A 21,097-nucleotide genomic window follows, 5' to 3' on the forward strand; every position below is an offset into this window, starting at 1 on the left:
GCAAGAGCTTGGTCCTACCTGTCATTGACCCATTCAGAGAACCCATATGTGTAAAAAGGAATCACAGCATCCAACGGCTGCTGTGAAAAGTGGGGCTGAGAACTTACTGTGCCTACGGGATTGGACGACCCAGATCAATGTGCCCCTCTCAGATGGCCTGGTTGGCCGAGTAGTCTTTGAACATTTATAGGAGAAATCTCTTCTTTGAATTATCAGAGTATGATCATCGAGGATTAAGTGTCTCTCTTCTTGCATGCTTGCTATTTTTACGCTAATGAAAACAAACGTATGTATGTTGAGGCCACATAATTCCTTTAATAAAATGTTGTGTGTATCTATTGATGTAGAGACCGGGGTATCCCCTTTCTAGAAAAATAATATTATCTCTTTAGCCATATAACTGATTCATTTCATTATTTATATGTAAACAGGTGAAACATGGTGCAATTCACGGGCTATACCTCCTCCAACTATAGTGTAACTTTGAATCACCGACATGCATTTGCTATCCAGGTGAAAATATGGTGTCATTTTTTTTTTTCAAAAAACACTGGCATTGTTTTGGACATGTTCATGTCCATATTCTACACGCTCATGTAAGACTTCATCAAAAAAGGTCCAGCTTTGGTGTCTTGAAAAACAAATCCGATGTTGTTAAAATTGCTTTTAAGAAACTTGCATTTTGTTATTGGCACGGCACACCAGATGTCTTCTCTTCGTCACATACATATAAGATACAAATATGTTCATAGTTAAAAAAAAAAAGATTATTTTTCTTATAGTTTTGATGTCTTTACTGTTCATCTGCGTGAAAAATACACCTGGGGTACGCTCAGATTGCATGTGCACAATGTCCACTCTCTTCTTGTACCCATGCATACTCTAAATTTCTGTTGTCGTTTTTTCACCACGACAGATTGCATGTGTACTGTGACTGTCGATCCATTTTACAACGAAATCTTAATCAGCTAATCAAAAAGGATGTATTCCAACTGCGTCGCCTACTTGCATAAGCTGTTGCGAATCTGTTCTTTCTCATAGTTGGTAGTAGTGGTATAAGTGTAGAAACTTCCCGTGTCCAATTATTGTTCCGATGTGACTCAACATGTTTCTTTCCTTTTGCCATATATTTCTTTGATCCACCGACTATAATCTAGAGTACATGTTTGGCTTGACTTGTGTTAGCTCACCAAACTTCTCTGATCGAAACTGATTGCGATTGCAGGGTAGTATACTGAAGAAAGGAAGATCTCATGCAATTTCTTCCATCCTGAAGTACTACTTTCTGACAAGTACTAAGAATCTATGAATCGTTCACATTTAGTAGTATATGATTCATACTTTGTGATATGCCCATCATGTTATCGTTTTTTAGCATTGTTTCAGTGGAGTCGGTGTAAACAGAACTATTAACCAATTCTTTTCCTCGACACCCCCATAGTTTTCGTGGGTACACAAGAAAAGATAAATATCTATCGAATTATAATTCGGCTTCTGGATGCATATGATGTCTCTACCTAACAAAAAGTATTATTAATTGTCAAACGAATTCGCATATGCTCTTTCCCTCTAAAAAAACATATTTATAATTGCCAAAAAAATCCAACAAAAAATTCTGCATGTACTTCTTGACAATCTATGCACATTCGTACAGTTCGAAAAACGATATATTTTGTGGCCGATGTAAAAAATGACAAAACATATCTCACAAAAAGTCTTATTTTAGCACCAAATTTTGTCCTTTTGCACCGCTCAAACGACATGCCGTTTTTCCATGAAAGACTTTGTACGCACGTAGCATGTAAAGATATACACCTGAATTTTTCTTTTAATTTTTTTAACATTTCAAAATGTATCAAAGATGAATTTTAAAATCAAGGGAGCATGTGCACCTAAGAGTCCAAACAGCACTCCCAGAGTGCTACATCATTTATCCGCCAGAAACCAGCAACCCAGCTGCCCCCAACCCTAACCCTCCCGCACCCTGCCCTCCGCCGCCGCCGTCGCCGGTAGCGCCGCCGGGGGCAAAGTCCCTCGGGGCGTGGCGGCGGCGGGGGCCCTTCCTCGTCGCCGCGTGGAGATCGGCGGCCGGATCCCCACCTCCTCGATTTGGCGGAGAAGACGCGCGTGGGACGGGCGACGGCGGCGGCGGCCCTCCTCCCGTCGGCTGTCCCCTGGCGAACCGGTCAGCGCGGGTGGGATGGGCGGCGCTGCGGTCTCCCTCTTCTCGTCGGCTTCCCGCAGTACTCCGGCAGGGGTTGGTGGTGGGCGGCGTCCAGACCCTCGGTCTGCGCCATGCCATCCACCCCCGCCTCTCGTTGGTGCGTGGAGGCGATCCCGGGCATCTTCCGTGACACGAGGGCGCCCGGGGCAGCAGCCTTGGGTTTGACGGAGGAGGTGGCCTCTTCTTCGCCGGAGAGGGTCGGCCTGCGGTTGGTGGTGGTGGATTTTTGATCTATCATCGCCATCCGGCGGTGAGACGGATGTGCATGGAAGCCGGCGATGGTGTCGCCGGTGGAGGGTTGGGTTGGCCAGCCCGGGATGGTCGCCGACGTGGGGGTCCGACCTGAATAAAGGCGGCGGTCCTAGGGCCTCTCTTGCGTGAAGAGGAGGACCTACCGGAGGCCTGGACTCGTGATCTGGCCGGAGGGTTGAGTTCCGGAAGGCTCCGCCGGCGAATGTAACAGTGCTTTGCCTGGAGTTTGCTGGATCGGAGGTATTCGGTCGTGCGCACCCATGCGTTTATTCCGACCGTTTGGTTCTGGAGGGAGCGGCGCGAAGATCTTTTTCTGTGTTGACATCAAGTGACTATGGATCCATGATGAAAGTCAGAAGAAGATAATTTCATGAAGGCTGGAGGGGAGGACTAGCTAAGGGAGGTTCAAGTCTCCGCGCTGTTGAGGGGCTTGCTTGGTGTCCGGGCTTCACAGCAGCGGTATGAAAGTGGGGGGCGACAATACATGTGGAGCGCAGAGTCCTACCTTTCAGGGTGAAAACCCAAGGTCTGGCCTTAACTGGTTGTGCCTGGCAGTGACCTTAGTGGAGGCATTGTTTTGAGAGTGGGGACTATCTTCAGGGTGAAAACCTAAGATCTTTGATCGGGCGACGACGGTGTTGGAGCACTGTTCCCTTCTTGGAGGCGTCGTTTTTTGGAGAGTCTGCAATTCAGGTGTTGTCATGGTGGTGGTTGTATTGCTGTTGTTAGGTCGGTGATACTGTAGCGGGACTTTTGTTTCTTAGTTTTCTTTTCCTTTTTTTTTGGCTGTGTGCATCCGTAGTGCCATTAGGGTGGTGCGTTGTTGCAGAGGCTGGGTGTAATTGGTATCTCTCGATATTAATATATTCCCTTTATCAAAAAAAATCATATAATAGGCGTGAAGAACCTTTAAGCAACAAATTCAACCAAGGATGACAAATATAACGGTGTGAGTTGAAGGGTCGGCACTTACGCTAGTGACACAACCGATGTCGCGCACATTTTAGTTTGTGAAGTCATTTAGCAGCCGAACATATCCTAAAGCGACATAAGTCATGTAGCTCACTACTCATCACATAATGACTCGGTGATGCCCACGGATCTATCTGGTGGGCGTTGTTGCGGGTCTAGAGCACAAGTCCCCCATGACATATTTTCCGCATTGTCGGGTTTGTAGGTTGTGGAATGGTGGCTTCTGGTTGTTTCATGTATATTTTTGTCAAATATTTGTTGAATAAATGAATGATAAATACCGTGTAAATATGTTTGATGCAAAGATCGGGGTCTTAACTTCTTTTCGAAAAAAAGTACAGAAGTATTCTTCATAGGATAAACCATGCGGTGATGTGGTTGAACGGCTAGGAGGGCTGACATCCTATGTGTCTCCCTTAGTAGGTTTCAGTGCGACGATGAAGAGGAGAGGAGAGGGAGCGATACGAAGAACTTGTCGAGCTAAATGGAATACAAGTCGTGGCATGTCTTGTCAAGATTGGGTGTAGCTGGTCTCACGGGATGTGTCATTTGTGAGGTTTGATGGTTTGGGATGTGATCTTTTCAACTCTTGAGTTCATCTAGAATCTCATAATTATTGAAGCAAAAGGATAGGTACATTCTTACAGTTTACTACTGTTGCAATAGGGGCACGGTGCATGATCTACTATTACGAGGCAAGAAGCAAGCAAAAGTGGACGCCTTCAGTCTTTGTCCTCACCGTTCCAATGACAGACAAGAGAAACATGGAGTCACACTGGACTTGTTGCTCCACTGTTTTTGGTTGTTATATATGGTACTCCCCATCATATCGCCCACTTATGTGTGTGCCCTGATCATCCGGGTGGAAAAAAAAAGAAATAAAAGAAAAGGGCGAAGAAAAGATGAAAGAAAACCTAAAATGGGTAAGCAAAAGATGGAATCAACAGAAAGCTCACATGATTATCACTAACAATCGGCTTTTTAATGAAAGGTCGGTCTGGGGATGGCCCAGGTTGTTACGAATCACTAATCATGCCTGTTGTTGCATTGACAAACTCTTTCTTCCGAATGTAATAAGTTTTGTTTTTCAACAAGCTTTGTTTGTCTCAAATCGTTGGCAGATTATATTCTGCCTTCATGTTTGCTCTGTGTTTATCTTTCGTTAGAAAGCGAGAAATGGGAAGTAGAGTCTGGAGAATATAAAAACAGAGCAGGGAATGGGATTGTCTGAAACACAGAAAAGTATCTGAAACATATATTGGCACAACTGTTTGATGCTGGTGATTGTGCATGCACCGAACTGTAGAGCACAATCAAATGGGTCAATCCACTTATCTGAACTTTGACAGGGAAGTTTCTCGGTGATCTAAGCTGCCCTACAAATTGGATATCTATGGCGATTGCAGGTTTGAGTAGGCCGAGTTATGCACAATTAATATTTGATCATTAATTTGTAGGCCAAGCATGGATTCTATTCTGATGCACATTTGGTCAGTCAAGATATCTGCACTGACGCTGACAGCAGCTAGCCAAAGCCGTTAGAAAACGCTTACCAACAAAAGCTTCAATCATCTTGGCGCCAAGCCTCCAAATCACAACCCACTCCAGTTAAGCTAGCGATCAATATTATCCGCTCTTGTATCCATAAGTGAGCCCTACTATCTTCTTTTGTTGCCCTAAGCACTAGTTGAGATTTGGTAGTAGGTAGTATGATAGAAATCCGGTGGTTGTCTATAGATGATCTAATCGGATATGTCATGGGCGACATTTGTCCCTTTTATGCGAAACAAATGAGATAAGACCGCACGCATACACGTCAATACGGTCATGTCGCTGTGCAATTCCGTACTGATATAATGTCAAGATGTGCATTTGTAGAACTTCGTTCATAAATTGAAGGAGATGTTGTGCACGAATCATTCTGGGGGGTACTTGAAGACAACAGTGACTGATGTGGCGGAATAGTCGAACTGATGCATAGCATTTATCACTTCTCAAGACTCGTATTCTCTCTGTTTTAGGATAAGAACTCTCCTTTTGCTCTTAGGGTGGAATGGCCTTTCTGTAGCACATAAACCAGAGCCATAACATGTTGCACACATGTAGTTAATCTTGTAAACTTGCAAGTTCACAACATATATTGGCGGTGCCCGTTAATGATGGTGATTGTGCAGGCACGCAAACTCCAGATCACAATCAAAGGGGTCAGGCCACTTACTTGTACTTTGACAGGGAAGTTTTGCGCTGATCAAAGGCGTAGGCTGAGTCATGCACAACAGGTACATTTATTCATGGATTAGTAGGCCAAGAACGGGCTGCTTTCTAAGCATATTTGGCCAGTCAAGATACCTGCACCGATACTGACAGCGGCTAGCCAAGGCCGTTAGAAAAGCTAACCAACAAAAGCTTCAATCATCTTAGGCCCCAGGATCGCAACTCCCGACCCAATCTAGCTTGAGGTCGATATTATCCACTCATGTATCCTACTAAGTGAGCCCAGTAGTGTAGTAGCTGTGATAGAAATCTGGAAGTTGTGCATAGATGATCTAATTGGACAGGTGCGCTTGTCCCTTTTATGCTAAACAGATATAGGATTATATATGATTAGATCGAATGCATGTCACTTGTCGGAAATTTTCTCAAGTATCAAGGTAATGTGTACATGCTTGAAGTATTTCAATTTTTCTCAAACATTGGAATAGCATTTTTTTTAAAAAAAAAAAAATCAAGTTCACCTACACCTTGGTTCCCTGACATTTTCACCGTCGATTTCATGTCTGCACTTTATTAGAGATCGATGTGCTTATTTTACACAGATCTTATTCCACTCCTCTACTCAACTGCATTTTTCACAGACAAAGTACGCCTCACATCGTCATGGTATGGTTCAGATGATAGTTCCAGCCTCTGAGAATTACCATGGGCTTGGAGCCCTCCGGAGCCTCGAAGGAGATGTCGACAGTCGTCTTCTCCCCTGGTGTGAGCGAGAAATAGTTGTCTGAGTAGTGAACTGGAAGGATTCTCGTGTCCTTGTAATTGTAATTCTCCTGGGTGGATGATTCAGAGGTGTGCACAGAAAACTGAAGGAAAAACGCGACGCCTGAATCGGTCCCGTTCACCTCAACTCTTCGCAGGCTGTCATCTGATTTTGCCACATCGGTTCCTCTGCATATTTTGCTCCAGAGGCTGCCAATTCCCTGTACCTCGGAAGTAGCTTCTCGGCCAATGCTGTGGAAACCATTTCTATCATGTAGTTCCATAGTTGAGACAGAGGTTGCGCTTTCTGTTGCCTGTTTCTTTGACTTGTTCTGCACAGACATTCTTACCTTGTATGTAGAGCCTGATACAGAAATTTTGGACCCAATCTCGAGCGGAATCATCTTCCGCCGATACTCTTCCAACAACTTGTAGTCTTTCCCAGGAAGATGCAGCCAATAGAAGTTTCTGGAAAGTACTTCCTTATCTGACAGCCTGAAGAGTTTAAGTAGTAGAAAATAGACAGGCTTGGCGTTCTTCATCTTAGGGTATTCCATCTCCATAATTTTCTTCACTTTCTTTGGCGGTATCACTATTTTCTCGGCAACTTTGTAATATGGGGATGTACCATCAAGATCCCATACTTGAATTTCTACAGCCACGTCTTTAAGTTCATCCGACTTAGTGTTAACTACCTAAAAAAGCACTTTTCACATATCAATTTCTAGAACGTTTGGCAGAGAGATTAACTGTTCTAAGTTGCAGAGAGTACCTCTATGTAGTAACTGGCCAAATTCAATTGGACATGAATTGGCTCAGCAGCACAACGGCAACCATAAAACCCAGCAGTTTGATCTTGGAGGTGATCATAGAACTGTCCACGTAATCCGGTCCATGGATTTTGTGTCTTCCAAATTAGAACACCTGTGAATTTTGTCCACATGAAAGAAGTCCATCCTTCTAGGAGTGCTCTGTACTGAACATAGTTGACCAATTGTGCCTGAAGATTAAGGAGGCCATTAGATACAAAGTACATTGCTTCATTTATGAAGCATAAAGCTTCTATAGATGGAGAAAATGGCAGAACTAAATTACTTTTTCACAGAAATCATCAAGATCTGTTGGATGGCCGTATTGTTCAATTTGGTCATGGACCTTCCCTGGTTTTGAGTAGGGAATGTATTTGTGGTAATCCCATATCGGGTTTGGGACTTCTTTTATGTACCCATCAATTCCCTTCCTAAAGATCGGAATGCTCCATCCTTCTGGAGGCATGGTTGCTCTAATAGTCGCAGCGACTGGAACGCCCACATTACCAACTTCCGGGTTGAATCCATATTTGTAAAAACTGTCCTTGAAAAAGCTCTCTGGATACTGGATCTCGTATGGACCATCACTGAAGTCACCCTCACCATCGGCAAAACCATCCCACATTGATCCTTGAACATACACCCTAGTACCGTCCAGGTATTTGCTTGGGTCAGTTGAGTCTTGGGATAGATATTTACCTTGATCTTTTGTTTTCGGATTACTGGAAAACATCGGATGTAGCTTCAAATCATTCTTCAGTGCTTTGTTAATGTCAACTGGTGGGACTTGCTCATTACCACCAACCCATAGAGCTAGGCTAGCATGATTCCTGAGTAACTTGACTGTATCTCTAGCACACAGAAGGAAGAGAGCATGGTCCAAAGGACCATCTGGGTTTGATACTGGATCTCCACGGCCATCAACATCTCCAGTTATCCAGAATTCTTGCCATACCTGCATAAAACGGTTTGATGCTAAGTAAACACAGAATGGAACCAAACCGGTTACTATGTGAGTTAAAAAGAATAATATCTTTCCAAAAGGATATTTCAGAACTGTATGTTTCCATGAAACAATAATCAAATTTAACTAGAAGTAAGTTATCAAAAAATCTAACCCAAATCACAATCATGTGAACGCAAGGAAACCCAGCAACCAGCTGGTAATTACCAGCTTTCTCAATACTAGAAGGAAGCAAAGGTTGGTCGATGTTATTCAAAACCCTTTACTCTTATGACAAACAAATATCTTGTAATCTGGATAAGAAAACAGGAAAAATAAATTGCCTGAGACAAATTTAACCCTACCATCAAACCATATACATCACAAAAATGATAAAAATCAGGCCTCTCTGCTAATCCACCACCCCAACAGCGAAGCATATTGAAGTTCATATCAGCATGGAACTTGATATCAGTCATATATCGCTTCTTTGTTAATCGAAGCAGGCCATCTGACAATATCCAGTTCCCTCCTCGGATGAAAATAGGCTCACCATTTACCTTGAAGATCCTGCAGATGAGTTACATTTACACATGTTTTCACGGGCACAGATTTTATACACTTGACAGATAATAGAATAAGTTACCTTCCACCAGTGGAACCATCAATGGTACTCTCAATCTTACGGAACCCGAAATAATGACTCCATGCATCGGACTCTCCTAATCCTTTAACATCCACACTAATTTCAACATTGTACAAGGATTGCTTTCCCATGCCATTTGGCCACCACAAGTTTGGCTTATAGAAGAATAGCTGCCAATATATAAAAGAGTTAACCAGTTTGTGTATTTGGGACTTTATGGCAATATAAATAACTATCACTAAACAGATTCAACACTCACGGATAGCGCAAGACGGATGTGCTTACACCAAGGTTACCGTGCCTTTAAGAATGAACACTGGATATTTTCTGCTAAAGATCTAGGTAGGAGAATGACAAGCTACTTCCTTGCATAACATGACAACAGGAGTCAATTTGGTGCTGTGGTGTCGTAATGTGCTGCACTAACATGGTTAGTTAAGGTGGTCTTATTAATTACATATCTCTGTTTAAAAAAGAATGGGTGAGGAAATAGACATTGGATATCCTGAGACCATCGTTGAAAGCATATGATGGAGAGATTATGTTCGATGGAGTTTGGTCGAAGCCTACATCTCCATGGGCCGTTGCTTGGGAGTTCCCCCCATGTATTAAAAATTGACATAACATAACTGAAGAAATTACTCGGTGATGCCTCAGACAGCGTCTCCAACCAACCACCATGAGCGGTCTGGCCACCTTGCCCACTGGTGACCAAACTGCCCCTCTCAGTATCTCGTGTCTACACCTACTGTTTCGTCTAGTCTACTTGGGTACCTTGTGGTGTCTTCATATATTACGCCCAGGTTACAAGTGTTCAACTCCAACACCTAACCATCTGTTAATACCAAGTTCAAATTATAACCCTAAACACATGTGTGGCACTAATTCCAACAGAACCCATTTGTCGTGCTATGTCATAATCATAACTAAAATAAGAAAATTGACAAAAGAATGCAAAAGGCGCAACATGGAAAATTAACTTACAGGAGGAATGGTGTATTCAAGAACTGAACTAGGAGGAATTGATATGGCAAAACTCTGAAGATGTTCCACCAAACAAATGTCCTCTTCAAGTTCAGCTGAGACCTGGATTTTCAATGTACAATCTGCAAGCCATGAACTTTTGTTCTCCAACTGAAGTGCACAATGTAGGTAAGATCTCTTAAAATCGTCATGAAAAGTTGAAACCAGATGGGGGTCAGTTATCTTCACAGCCTACATCGGAAAAAAGTGTAAACAGACATAAGCAAAAACCATGACTCAAACAATCATACAATCAGTAATCAAGGAGCAGTTTCTTCGATTTGCATTTCATGTTTGCAATATTCATGATGATACCACCAAAGGATAACATAAAGGAGAGAGTATAAGTACATGATAACAGGACTACTAAACTCACCCCAGTTACGCAAATTGACACTTCATCCCAGATTCCAGTGTTTCTATCCCTAGGATGCCAAAAACAATGAGAAATTACTGCTGTTGCAAATTACGATTTGAATAATCAAATAGGAAAATGGAAGGAAAAAAATTCCTGTAAAGTTTTTTATGGTGGTTTGTTAGTAAAAGTGCAGAAGAAACTATAGGAAGTGGCTATTTGGAACAATTAATCAAATGTGTAAAATAACAAGGACATTATATATTGTTGCCACTTGGCAGTAGTCTTCGCCACATGGTCAAAATATTTGGCTAGTGATGAATTCTAAAGGAATTAGCACACACTCTTGGGTTACTGAAAAAAATGTTGTGCGAACAGTAATGAAAAAAAATCCATTTTGGTGATTTTTTTTGTTATAGTGGTCAAAAGGGGAGAATGGAATTCAGCACAGAGGCTCTCCTGTGTTTGGTCGACATTTTAATGTGTAGTTTCTGCTACTTTCCCTTCCAAATTAGAAACATCATAATTAAACTGCATTACGATGCTATTTTTGGATGTTAAGAAAAATGTTGGATTCCTGTTTTACAGTATTAAAAAAATCCTAGCTGATAATTCACATAGCAATCAAACTTGCCTGCTGACATCTATACCCCTGATGTGCTGGCCTGGTAATGAGATTTTCAAGTGCCTCAAAAGGGCAGACATGCTATATCATGTATCATGGTGGGGATACATAATGCTTTTAGAAGCAACCCGTTTGAGTGAATTAGTATCATGCCAATATGTGGTCGACGTTGAAAGTCGAGAAAGAGAGTGTATAAAAGAATTCAAGTTCAGCATAGTATTCAAAATTTTCATGAAGTGAATGTTAATTAATTATTGGAAATCATAGGAATATACTATTGGTGTTAGAAAAACTAATGCGGAAAAATTATGTGCTTAATAATATCATAATCATACAGGAATCACCAATTACCTTATTGGGCACATCCAATCCCATCCTTCAACATACTGTGTGGCAACATCTTTTCCAATCTGAAATGGACCAAGTACAAAAATATGACCATGCCGTATTCCTTTTCGGAAGAAAAGTACTGAAGGTGAAATAGAATGAAATTAGCATCTTTTGCTGTAAATCATTGATACCTCGTGATCACCACCCTGGCCTCCCTGAGGAGGAATTGTACCAGGATGATCAGGAGGATGAACGAGGACAGCAAGCAGGTTGGTGCCATCAGGATGCAGAACTTCAGTAATATCAAGGGTGTGCCTCCGGAACATTCCTTTCGGAAGCACCTCCTTGTGCCCATTTATGTACACTTCTGCTGAGTAGTTTATTGCACGGAAGTTTAAACTCACGTGCTGATTTCCTGCCTGGGGATGGAATGATACAGAAAAAAAATTAATAACGTTAAGTCCAGCTCGCATCAGTTAAGAGAACTTGCAATATTTGGCACCCGTTAAAGCAGATAGTTCGGATAAAGAAATATGCAAGTATATCTCATAGTGTTGCAACACCACTTCCATGAGAGAATTCGGTATAATAAATACTAAATGAAACTTAGGTCGTGGAGATAGTTCAACTGTGCCGAATTGGCAACTGCCTTAAATCACTATACTACACTAGGATCATGCTACATTCCTTATTAAGCAACGGCATAATTGCGTAACTGCATACCGGAGAACACTGGAAGGTGGTGAAGAACCAGAAGGTGTAGTGCTCCCTCCCGGAATCTGCAATGTCGATGATTGCCTCGTTGTTCAGCCCGTAAAAGGGGTCAGGGATCAGCTTGTTCTTGAGAAGGGTCCCCAGCACGCTGCATTCGGAAGCATCCAAAAGTTTTGTTAGCAGTAAAGCAAGGGCCACGCTCCAAAAGTCCAAATAAACAAATCTTCCCAGTGCTTTACACCCAAACCGCAGGAATCCAGTCAGCCGCTGGAAGATGTACTACTAGAAACAATCGCGGAGGATAAATCGGCGAGGGGAAGCACGTACGTTCCGGGGACGGCGGCGTGCATCCACGGGGCCGCGGCGGCGCTGGACGGCGGGTGGGTGGTGGTGAGCTCGACGCCGGTGAGGGCCACCTCGGTGGAGCGCGCGGCGAGCCAGCCCGTGTCGAGCACCCGCTTGCCCGCGGCCGGCGGCCCCGCAGCTGCCATCTCGCCGGATCGGTTGCTCGGGAGGAGGATGCCGCGCTCCGAAGGGAATGGATTGGTGTGTTGGTGATGAGTGAGTGCGCGCCGGCGGCGGGCTCTTGTTTTCGGCGGTTGCGAGGACAGGGCGTCAGCGTCACGTGGTGCTGAGGCGGGGACCGGGACGGGGAGCGGAGGAAGTGACGCGGCTGCCGTTTACGGAATCGGGCATGTGCGGGATTGGGCAGCGAACTGAAAAATGTATCTTCAAGCTGCAGTTGAAAAATGTACCACCATGTCAGTTCAAGTCAATATACTTGCCCCTCCGATCTATAAGTACTTGCAGCTGTATCGTAGTATATCTAAACATATTTTAGTGTATCTGTTTACTCGTTTCACCATTAATTATTATGTATCGAAGGGAGTAATCAACTCCCAGACTCAAGACGAGCACACTTTTAGCATTGGCATGTTCTACAGTGATGAATTATGAAAATATTGGTTGTATTGATTTGAATCTTATGGGGCTGTTTATATAGGGGTACAAGATTTGGACTCCAAAAAGGCTAGAGATAGATCCAAATTGTAATCTTAAGATACTAACATAACTAAACCGTACTGACGCGGACTCCGTAAATATAGGGGCAAATCCACATATGAACAAGGGGGTTTCACAAAAAATTCCACCAAAGAGGGGGGGGGGGGGGGGGGGGGCATGCCCCCTCTGCCGCCTCTGTCTATGTTGTAAAGCACATATATGAAGTTTACAAAAACCATATCTGTCACACCACACCGGTGCTGCCCTGCACAATGGGCATTGTGGGATCTCAAGTGTTACCTCTTCCTCGAGGGAGCTGTAGTGGAACATGTGCCCACACGCTGGGAGGATTGCGATGCGGTCACACCACCCAACTCGGGCACGCCGCTCGCTGGGTACGCCATCCCCTTTGGCGGGTAGATGCAAAAGGGTATGTTCCATCGTCGAAGCACGGTCTCCAATGTGATGAAACGGTAGAGAAGCACCACAATGGTCATCAATTGCGATCCTCCTATCGCGATGTAACCTACAACCTCTAGGCCCTTAATGTTAATTTTATGCTTCAAATATTTTGTTGGGAAAGCATGAATGTAAGTCGTAAGCCGGCATGGGTATCATGGGAAGCATTGTGTTTGCCTAAATACTCTCAAAGTTGGGCTTTTTATGACATTGAGTTGTTGATGCCCACAAGTATATGGGATCGCTGAAATTTTCATTGGAAAGTATTACCAAAATTTATAGTTCGACTCAAGAGGAACACAAGAGTATCAATATGATTTTAGCAATTGAAACGTCACTCTCAACCACACTTGTATTTCAATAAACTCACAAAGCAAGTGGTAATTTTATAACAGTTGATTTAAAGCAATAGAACAAGGAGGAAACAATAGCATAAAATTTCCAGTTTTCACCAATAGTGATGTGTAACTTTCAGTGGCTAAGGACGTAGGCATGAGGTGATAGCGGGGTGTTGCATGAATTTATTTATCATATAATGTAATCCTAATAACATAGCATTTATCCTTAATTCAGTTGTGTATAAGTGTGTGATCTTAATATAATGCATACTAACCAAGAGAATTCTAAGAGAGTGCATATGATTAAAATGTTTGGTCACTACACGTGATTCTAGGGTGGTGCTACACTACAAGAAAAATTGTCATGGTCGACTAATTTCAAGTCGGGTCGTGGTTGTTGATGCACATCCTCGACGATTTTTGCTCTCTTCATGGTGCATTTCAAAACTTTTTTTCTCGTTTTTGAGGTCATCTAGCACCACGGAAACGTGAAAAAATGTCGCGCATGGTGGCTTGTGACGTCGTGCATGATAAATTCTCGATTGCACCGGCCAAGTCAACGCAAATCCGCACCCCCCAGGATTGCAGGGCCCAGATGGCAGCGTCTCTAGCAATGGTTTTTTTCGATCGTGCCCTCTTGTTCACATTCTCTAATCGAGTCATTTACGCTGCTGGCTCATGGGTCCCACATGTCATCCTCTCTGAATGATAAATGTTTCTTTTCTTGATTTTTTGACCCCTAATTCATTTCTTCCTCTGTTGCTCGCGTGAACTTGATATGTCGCTTCTTGCATCTTTGCAGACACATACAGTTTTAAAGTAGTAGAAAATCAGAATAAGAAATTGATTGACGAAGACTTGTGAACATAGTTGCTAATTTGACTGATATGCATAGGCTGGTTCAATTTTGCTTCGATACAAGAGATAAACTCTATACAACATACTGATTAATTCGGCTTCAATTGATTGAACAAGGTTTGCTGTTGTCCTGCCATCATAGTAGAACTAGAGGGCCCAATGGTTTGTTGTTCTGAGTAAATCGGAGTTGAGTTGTTCTGTTGTAAGAAGGCATGATTTTGTTGCGCCATCATAGTAGAAGCAGAAGTCCCAATTGTTTGTTGTTGTGCGTAAATCGGAGTTGAGTTGTTCTGTTGTAAATATATGTCCATGTGATTTGTCGGATGACTCCGTGGAAAAGTAGCAAATTTCAATGCCATTGAATTTTGAAAATGACAAAAACATACATTGTAGAATGCTCAGACCATTAGTGTATTGTATGGTTGGAATCCTGTCAACATTCTTTGGTCGTGTGGCGACATCGAGATGGCAGTACCAAGTGATGGCTGCATCGAAGCATTTAGAAATGGGTTGTACTGTAATTGGTATGCACCCATTTGATTTGTCATCAATTCCAAATGACCCTATTAAACGTGTACATAAATGTTAGAAAAATTATATTGTGTATGTGAAACAAGTGAGAAAGTTCTATACTGTTGAGCTGGTTTGAGGTTGTAGCTGTACAATAGGATTTGTGCTTTTCTTCTTCTTCTTCTTTCCCGTTGCTTTCTCGAAACCACCAACGGGTCTTCTTGATCCTCGGACAGCCTTCTCCTTGACCTTGACACCTACTGGTTGTCCAAGCCCCTCGTTGTGTTTTGAAATTCTTTCAATATTGATGTTCAATCATGCAACTATAAAGATAAATGTGAGTCCTTAGTTTCACAATATTATTGGCCAATTAGCACTATATTACATACCTTCTGAAGTAGAGGACTTGCCCAAATCTGGATCAGTTCTAACTTTTAAGATTTTCTCCACATCTAGTGCTAATTGCTCTGCGCAATTAGCACCCCGGTTGTATGATTCATCAGACTCAGCAGCACGGGCAGCTATTCTCGTAAATATTTTGCACAACTCCTTGTAGCGATTAGACATTCTTGCTTTTGGGTCCTCATGATGCTCGCGATTACTTGTTATGTTCAAAACTTTGGCACGAATTGTCCATCTTTTCAAAATATATTCTTCTGGAATATGCTTAATATTATTAATATCAAGTACCTTTAGGCAATGCGAGCAAAGAATCCCTGCAAATTCAAACTTCTTGCAACTGCAATTGATCTTTTCTTCTTCTGGAAAAAATCTAACGACATGAACACGTTGTGTGCCATGAAAATTAACTTTGTAAACCTTATGTTGTTTGTCACTATCATCACAAATGAATGTGTCATAGTTCAGAGTTCTTAGCACTTGTTCCTGAAACATCTTAAATATTGCAGGAGTATATGTAGTTGCCGCTTGCTTAACATGTAGCTAGCTTCTGTCTTCATCTTGGGAGTAGTTTGTGTCGCTTTGAAGTCACACCTCACCTCTTCAAACCTTTTATCCGCAAGTAGCCTTTCAAAATAATGGAAGAAAGTTACCATGTCATATTTAATACTAATGTATCTCTTCAGTTCATTGTTCATACTTTCACTTCTTTGGGTAGTGCTCATGTGGGCAGAGAAGGTATTTCTGCCATACACTAATGCCCAATGCTCTCTTTTCTCAAACCACCTTTGGAGCCACTCATTTTCATCTAGTCCATACTTGTCAAGCATTCCATTCCACGCACTTATAAATTCATCTTCTTCCTCTATGTCATAGATGCAATGTTGGAAATCAACATTGAACTTCTTATAGTCTTGAACAACTCCAGCAAGGTGCTTGCAAGCATTTTGATTCATATGCCACACACAAAGTCTATGGATAGAAAGGGCTAGGACTATACTGATTGCCTTGGCCATTGTTGCATCTTCATCAGTTATAATTGTTCGTGGATGTTTACCATACATAGCTTTTAAAAAAGTTCTAAAAAGCCAGCCAAAACTTTCAGCGGTTTCATCATAGAGAAGGGTTGCACCAAAGACAGCAGTTTTCTTGTGATTATTCACTCCAACAATCAAACCAAAAGGAAGTCCATCATCTAGTTTCCTGTAAGTGGTGCCAAAGCATATAACATCGCCAAACATGGCATAATCTGAGACCATTCTAGAGTCAGCCCAAAAAATGTTAGTGATCAAATCATTTGCATCTACTTGAATTGAATAGAAAAACTTGACATCTCATGCCACCTTCTTCTCCATGTATTCTAATACTCCCCCGGTGTCACATTGTTTTGCTTGTAATGTTCTTTTTGTATACAGATGATTTTTCATATCTTCACGTGTAAAGCCAAGGTTTCCCCCGCATGCTTGTTTGGCCATAAGATCAATAGTTGCTTTATTTGAAATTCCTACAGACTTTGCGACCTCTGCAGATGCTATTTGTATGCTATTTGTGCTTCGGTTACTCTCCTATGAGATCTCAAGTATTGGGCCATGTCGCCCGTTGCAAGGATGTGATTATGTTTCTCCTCAAATTCATACACATGATAAAGTCTGTTCCTTAGAGTTATCTTCATGTGTGCATCACAACCACAACGTGATTCAGGCCTACTATATTTGAATGTATCTTCTCTTTTATCTTCAGCACGGGATCTGTAATATCCCAGGTTTAGAGACGATCGAGGGGTAGAATTTAGGAAGGGATGTGCATTACATCGTAAAAATCTGGGGAAATTTCGCGCTTTTATAGAAAAACTGCATCGTAGGGGGACAAGTTTCTCTCTCGACACCATATAGGATTAGGGTTTCGAGAGTACGATAAATTTGGACCTAACTAAACTCAATTAGGGTTTTCGAGAAGAGAGGGGAACAAATTCCTTCTCAACTTAAGTTGAATGATTGAATTCTAACATGTTGTATTTGAATTTCAAAACTCAAACATTATTCAAGAATATTATAATTCAAATAAGGATAATTCAATAAACAATTGAATAAATAAGAATATGAAACAATAGAAATTATAAGTAAAGCTCATTAGAAAAACCTTGAGCTTTATTGATTAACACACATAATACAAAGTCATTTACAATATCCTAAGATTGAATTATAATATTACAACACATTACATAATTGAATAAAGGAAAAAGGAAAAATAAAAGAAATACAAGTATCAACAAAATTCTAAGCTAGACAAGTAAATCTTCATGATTTGCTTGATTAATGCTTGAATGATCTTCACTTGGATCATCCAAAGTATCCCTGCAATCAAAAACAGAAAACAAAAAGAAGGATTAGGCTGGCAAGTTAGTCAAATAAGATGGAATTTGGTGGATAATACCAAGTCTGCCGGGGGAACATGGCAAAAGGGCCCAAGTTCCAACCAGAGAGCACACAGGCGGCTCACCAGGCTACCTGCATGTTCTCCACACACACACAGCCAGGGGAGAAGCACCCAGGAAATGAAGTGATGTCGACCATAGGACCAAGGGAGAGGCAGTATATAAACTTTTCACAGCCAAACCCTAGCAGCTCATCGACAGAGTCTCCAAGGGTAAGAACAGCAAGAACAACAAGAACAAGAAGAACATCTAGAGCCGTTCAACCTCTCCAAAACCAACAAAAAGTAATCAAGCCAAGCCAGCAGGAGGAGCAGGGCAAGCCTTGATCAATTCCCAGAAGCAAAACCTCTACATCAGCAACTAATCTAGGAGCTGGAGTGAGGTATACCATATGATCATGAGAAAGCACATGTTTTGCTCATAGATAAGCATACACATGCATCACAAAAGCAAAGAAGGGTATAAAACCCTGTTTGTATCATCATGTGGCTGTCAAGCCATTTGGTGCTAGCAAACAAGTGATTTAGCTAGAAGGAAATCACCAATGGAACAAAGGTTCTGTCAACATAGTGACATAACCAAAGAAATCCATCATGGATGGATCCTATCTAGCTAGCCAGATTCACAAAGCACCTATAGCTTGCTAAACCATCAGATTTCTGGACAATTATTTGTCAGTGTTATTTCAACATCAAATAACATAGCAGCCCATGGAAGACTACCGGGAAAATTGCATAGAAGCATCCAATAGAGGTAGGAGCAACCATTTCTAGCAGATCAAGTCTGCTAGGGTCACAACAGCTACCTAGCCACACAAAAAAGCTTACTGAAGCATCACATCATCACCCAATAGGGTTCAGTATGAGCTAGGGTACCCAACCAGTGGTTGGCATCCCTCTAGCTGCATCAAATCCATCCATGAGATCACCACTGCTAAGCAGTTCACCTCATTTATCCATTCAATAAATCAGAACTACACAGATAAATGAAACAATTAAGCAAACCAAGCACCATGCCTTGCATATGATCCAAGGGATCACTACAAGCCACATCAGAAGCTTGAGAAAGCACAAGCATGCACCAGCCCAAGCTTGAGTACCACATAGGCTCAAAGGAAAGCACCAGTGAGCCACAAGTCATAGGACGACAGTCAACCACCAAGCAACTGGTGATCACATGATCACCAGAAGTTGACAGTGCATGCTAGAGCATGCTAGAGCCAAGCCTAGCAATAACAGCAGCATAAGAATTGAACTCATGCACATACATGAACCAACAGGAGGTCCTAGAGATCACAGGATCATCCAAAGCCACAATTAATGAACCAATGTATCACAGATAATTAAATAGATGCATTATAATTGTATACAGAAGCACACCAACAAGAGAGAAAGTTGTCTAGCCGACAATCATGCTCAATTGAGCATTCCCAGGAATTACAACTCAAAGAGCATCACATAGAGGCACTAGTTCTTGCAAAAATGCAAGGATTACCTACTGTAATCAAGCCAGGGGAAAGTACATGATTACATAGAAAAGGCACATCACCAGTAGCAAGCTCAGGACCAACCTAGCATGGTAGGAGCATCACAGAATGCTCATGAGCAAGTGCTCATGAGCCAAAGCAGCACATCAGGCAAACACACATGCATAATCCAGAGGGAGGAGAACAACAGCATGGCATAGGATAGGATCAGTAAGGCAATAGCAGCAGCTAGCTCGCAGCAGCAGCACACGCACAGCCAGTAGCATACACACAACTCTAGCAAGCACGGCAGCAGCGGCCAGTCGAGCAGTAGTTGCAGCACGACAAGGCATCTACATGAGGAGAAGCAGCCCCAGCTCAAGCTAGGAGAAGGAGGAGAAGAGCTGAGAGAGAAAGGGGAGGCGATGGAGCACTTACAGGTGAAGCGGGTCGACGAACGCAGCCATGGCGGCCACGGCGGCACACGCCAGGGCACGGCAGCGCCAAGCTAGGCCAGGCCACGACAACGCCGCAACGCCCAGCACCACCACGGCAGGGCTCATGGCGACGCCATAGCACCAGGAGCGCCGGCGGGCGGCGCATCGCCGCAGATCCTTGCGGCCGTGTTGCAGAGGAGTTGGGGGCAAGCAGAGGTGACAATGAATCCCATATCAACTTGGATCATCAGATGAGCCGTCGAGAGGCGGTCAGTTTGCGACCAATCTCATCGCCGGGGATTGTCGGAGTCGCCTGGAACAATTCGGCGACGGCGGCGGCAACAGAAAGTCACCAGAGAGCGTAGGGTTAGGGTTCGAGGCAACACGGAGGAGAAGGAGTGGAGTGAGCGACCGCACGGGTCGGTTGGAGCCGAGTGGGTCTAACCCAACCCGTTGGGCTCCACTGATAGGTGGGCCCAAGGGCAAAATTGCCATTTCACAATTTTGCTAAAAATAGAAACTTTGAATAAAATTATAAAATGGATAAGAACTCTAAAAAATAAATAAAAATATGTAAACCACTCAGAATAAAATTCCCTATCATAATAAAATATGAATAGGATTTTTGAGACAATTAAAAATGAGTCATATTTAAATGCAAGGAATTAATCATGAAAAATCAACCCTTATATTTTTAATGATAAAAATGAGTCCATAAATGCACTTGGAGTTAAAAACACCTTGGCAATATTCCAAGGTAGAAAATTACTTTTAAAAAGTATCCCTAAATTGTTCTTAGTAATTACCTCTGATATAAAATGATAGAACACCGGGAAGGGGGAACAAAACCCTAAAAGCTGAAATCATGCATAATTGCTTCTTTAACCATTGCCCTTATCAGACAATGATGCTCTTTCAGAAACAGAGGATCAGGGTCAATCCAAAACATCCAACTGCAGTACATCGCAGTTGCCAGGCAAGTTCATCGCTTGCTCATGTCATTTGAATATTTTTACCAAATTACCAGGAAGAGGTCAAAGATATCCCTCTCATGCAACCCTGCAACCACAAAGCAAGAAGTCTCTTGTGTCCCCAACACACCTAATAGGTGCACTAGTTCGGCGAAGAGATAGTGAAATACAAGTGGTATGAATAAATATGAGCAGTAGTAACGGTGCTAGAAAAGTGCTTTGCTGTCCAGGACTGGCGTGTGGTTGATGGTGGTAATATTGCAGATAAGACAGTGATGCAAAGAGAACAGTAAACAAGCAGCGATAGCAGTATTGGAAACAAGGCCTAGGGATCATACTTTCACTAGTGGACACT

General features: G+C 42.5%; 1 protein-coding gene and 1 pseudogene across 1 annotated transcript; both read right to left on the bottom strand.

Moving 5' to 3' along the window:
- Nucleotides 1-6,164: 6,164 nt before the first annotated feature.
- Nucleotides 6,165-12,511, bottom strand: LOC127315760 (mannosylglycoprotein endo-beta-mannosidase). The gene is made up of 11 exons (XM_051346220.2): nt 12,197-12,511; nt 11,879-12,017; nt 11,347-11,574; nt 11,177-11,235; nt 10,222-10,270; nt 9,807-10,037; nt 8,823-8,992; nt 8,542-8,746; nt 7,520-8,188; nt 7,197-7,424; nt 6,165-7,119 (listed from the first exon to the last, which is right to left on the bottom strand). The coding sequence occupies exons 1-11, from the start codon at nt 12,358-12,360 to the stop codon at nt 6,316-6,318; spliced, it is 2,946 nt and encodes a 981-aa protein (XP_051202180.1). The 5' UTR covers nt 12,361-12,511; the 3' UTR covers nt 6,165-6,315.
- A 1,901-nt stretch (nt 12,512-14,412) lies between these two features.
- On the bottom strand, nt 14,413-16,694 carry LOC127335584 (protein FAR1-RELATED SEQUENCE 5-like; annotated as a pseudogene).
- Between the last annotated feature and the right edge of the window lie 4,403 nt (nt 16,695-21,097).

This window comes from Lolium perenne, chromosome 1 (assembly GCF_019359855.2).
Source record: "Lolium perenne isolate Kyuss_39 chromosome 1, Kyuss_2.0, whole genome shotgun sequence".
Lineage (NCBI taxonomy): Eukaryota > Viridiplantae > Streptophyta > Magnoliopsida > Poales > Poaceae > Lolium > Lolium perenne.

What these genes read in the sequence shown, in the direction of transcription:
- LOC127315760 (XM_051346220.2), bottom strand. Translation starts at nt 12,360, where the DNA reads ATGGCAGCTGCGGGGCCGCCGGCCGCGGGCAAGCGGGTGCTCGACACG. An exon ending in TTGAATACACCATTCCTCCT is followed by an intron (nt 8,993 to 9,806) that starts GTAAGTTAATTT and finishes ATATATTGGCAG; the next exon opens with CTATTCTTCTATAAGCCAAA. An exon ending in GATGGTTCCACTGGTGGAAG is followed by an intron (nt 8,747 to 8,822) that starts GTAACTTATTCT and finishes ACTCATCTGCAG; the next exon opens with GATCTTCAAGGTAAATGGTG.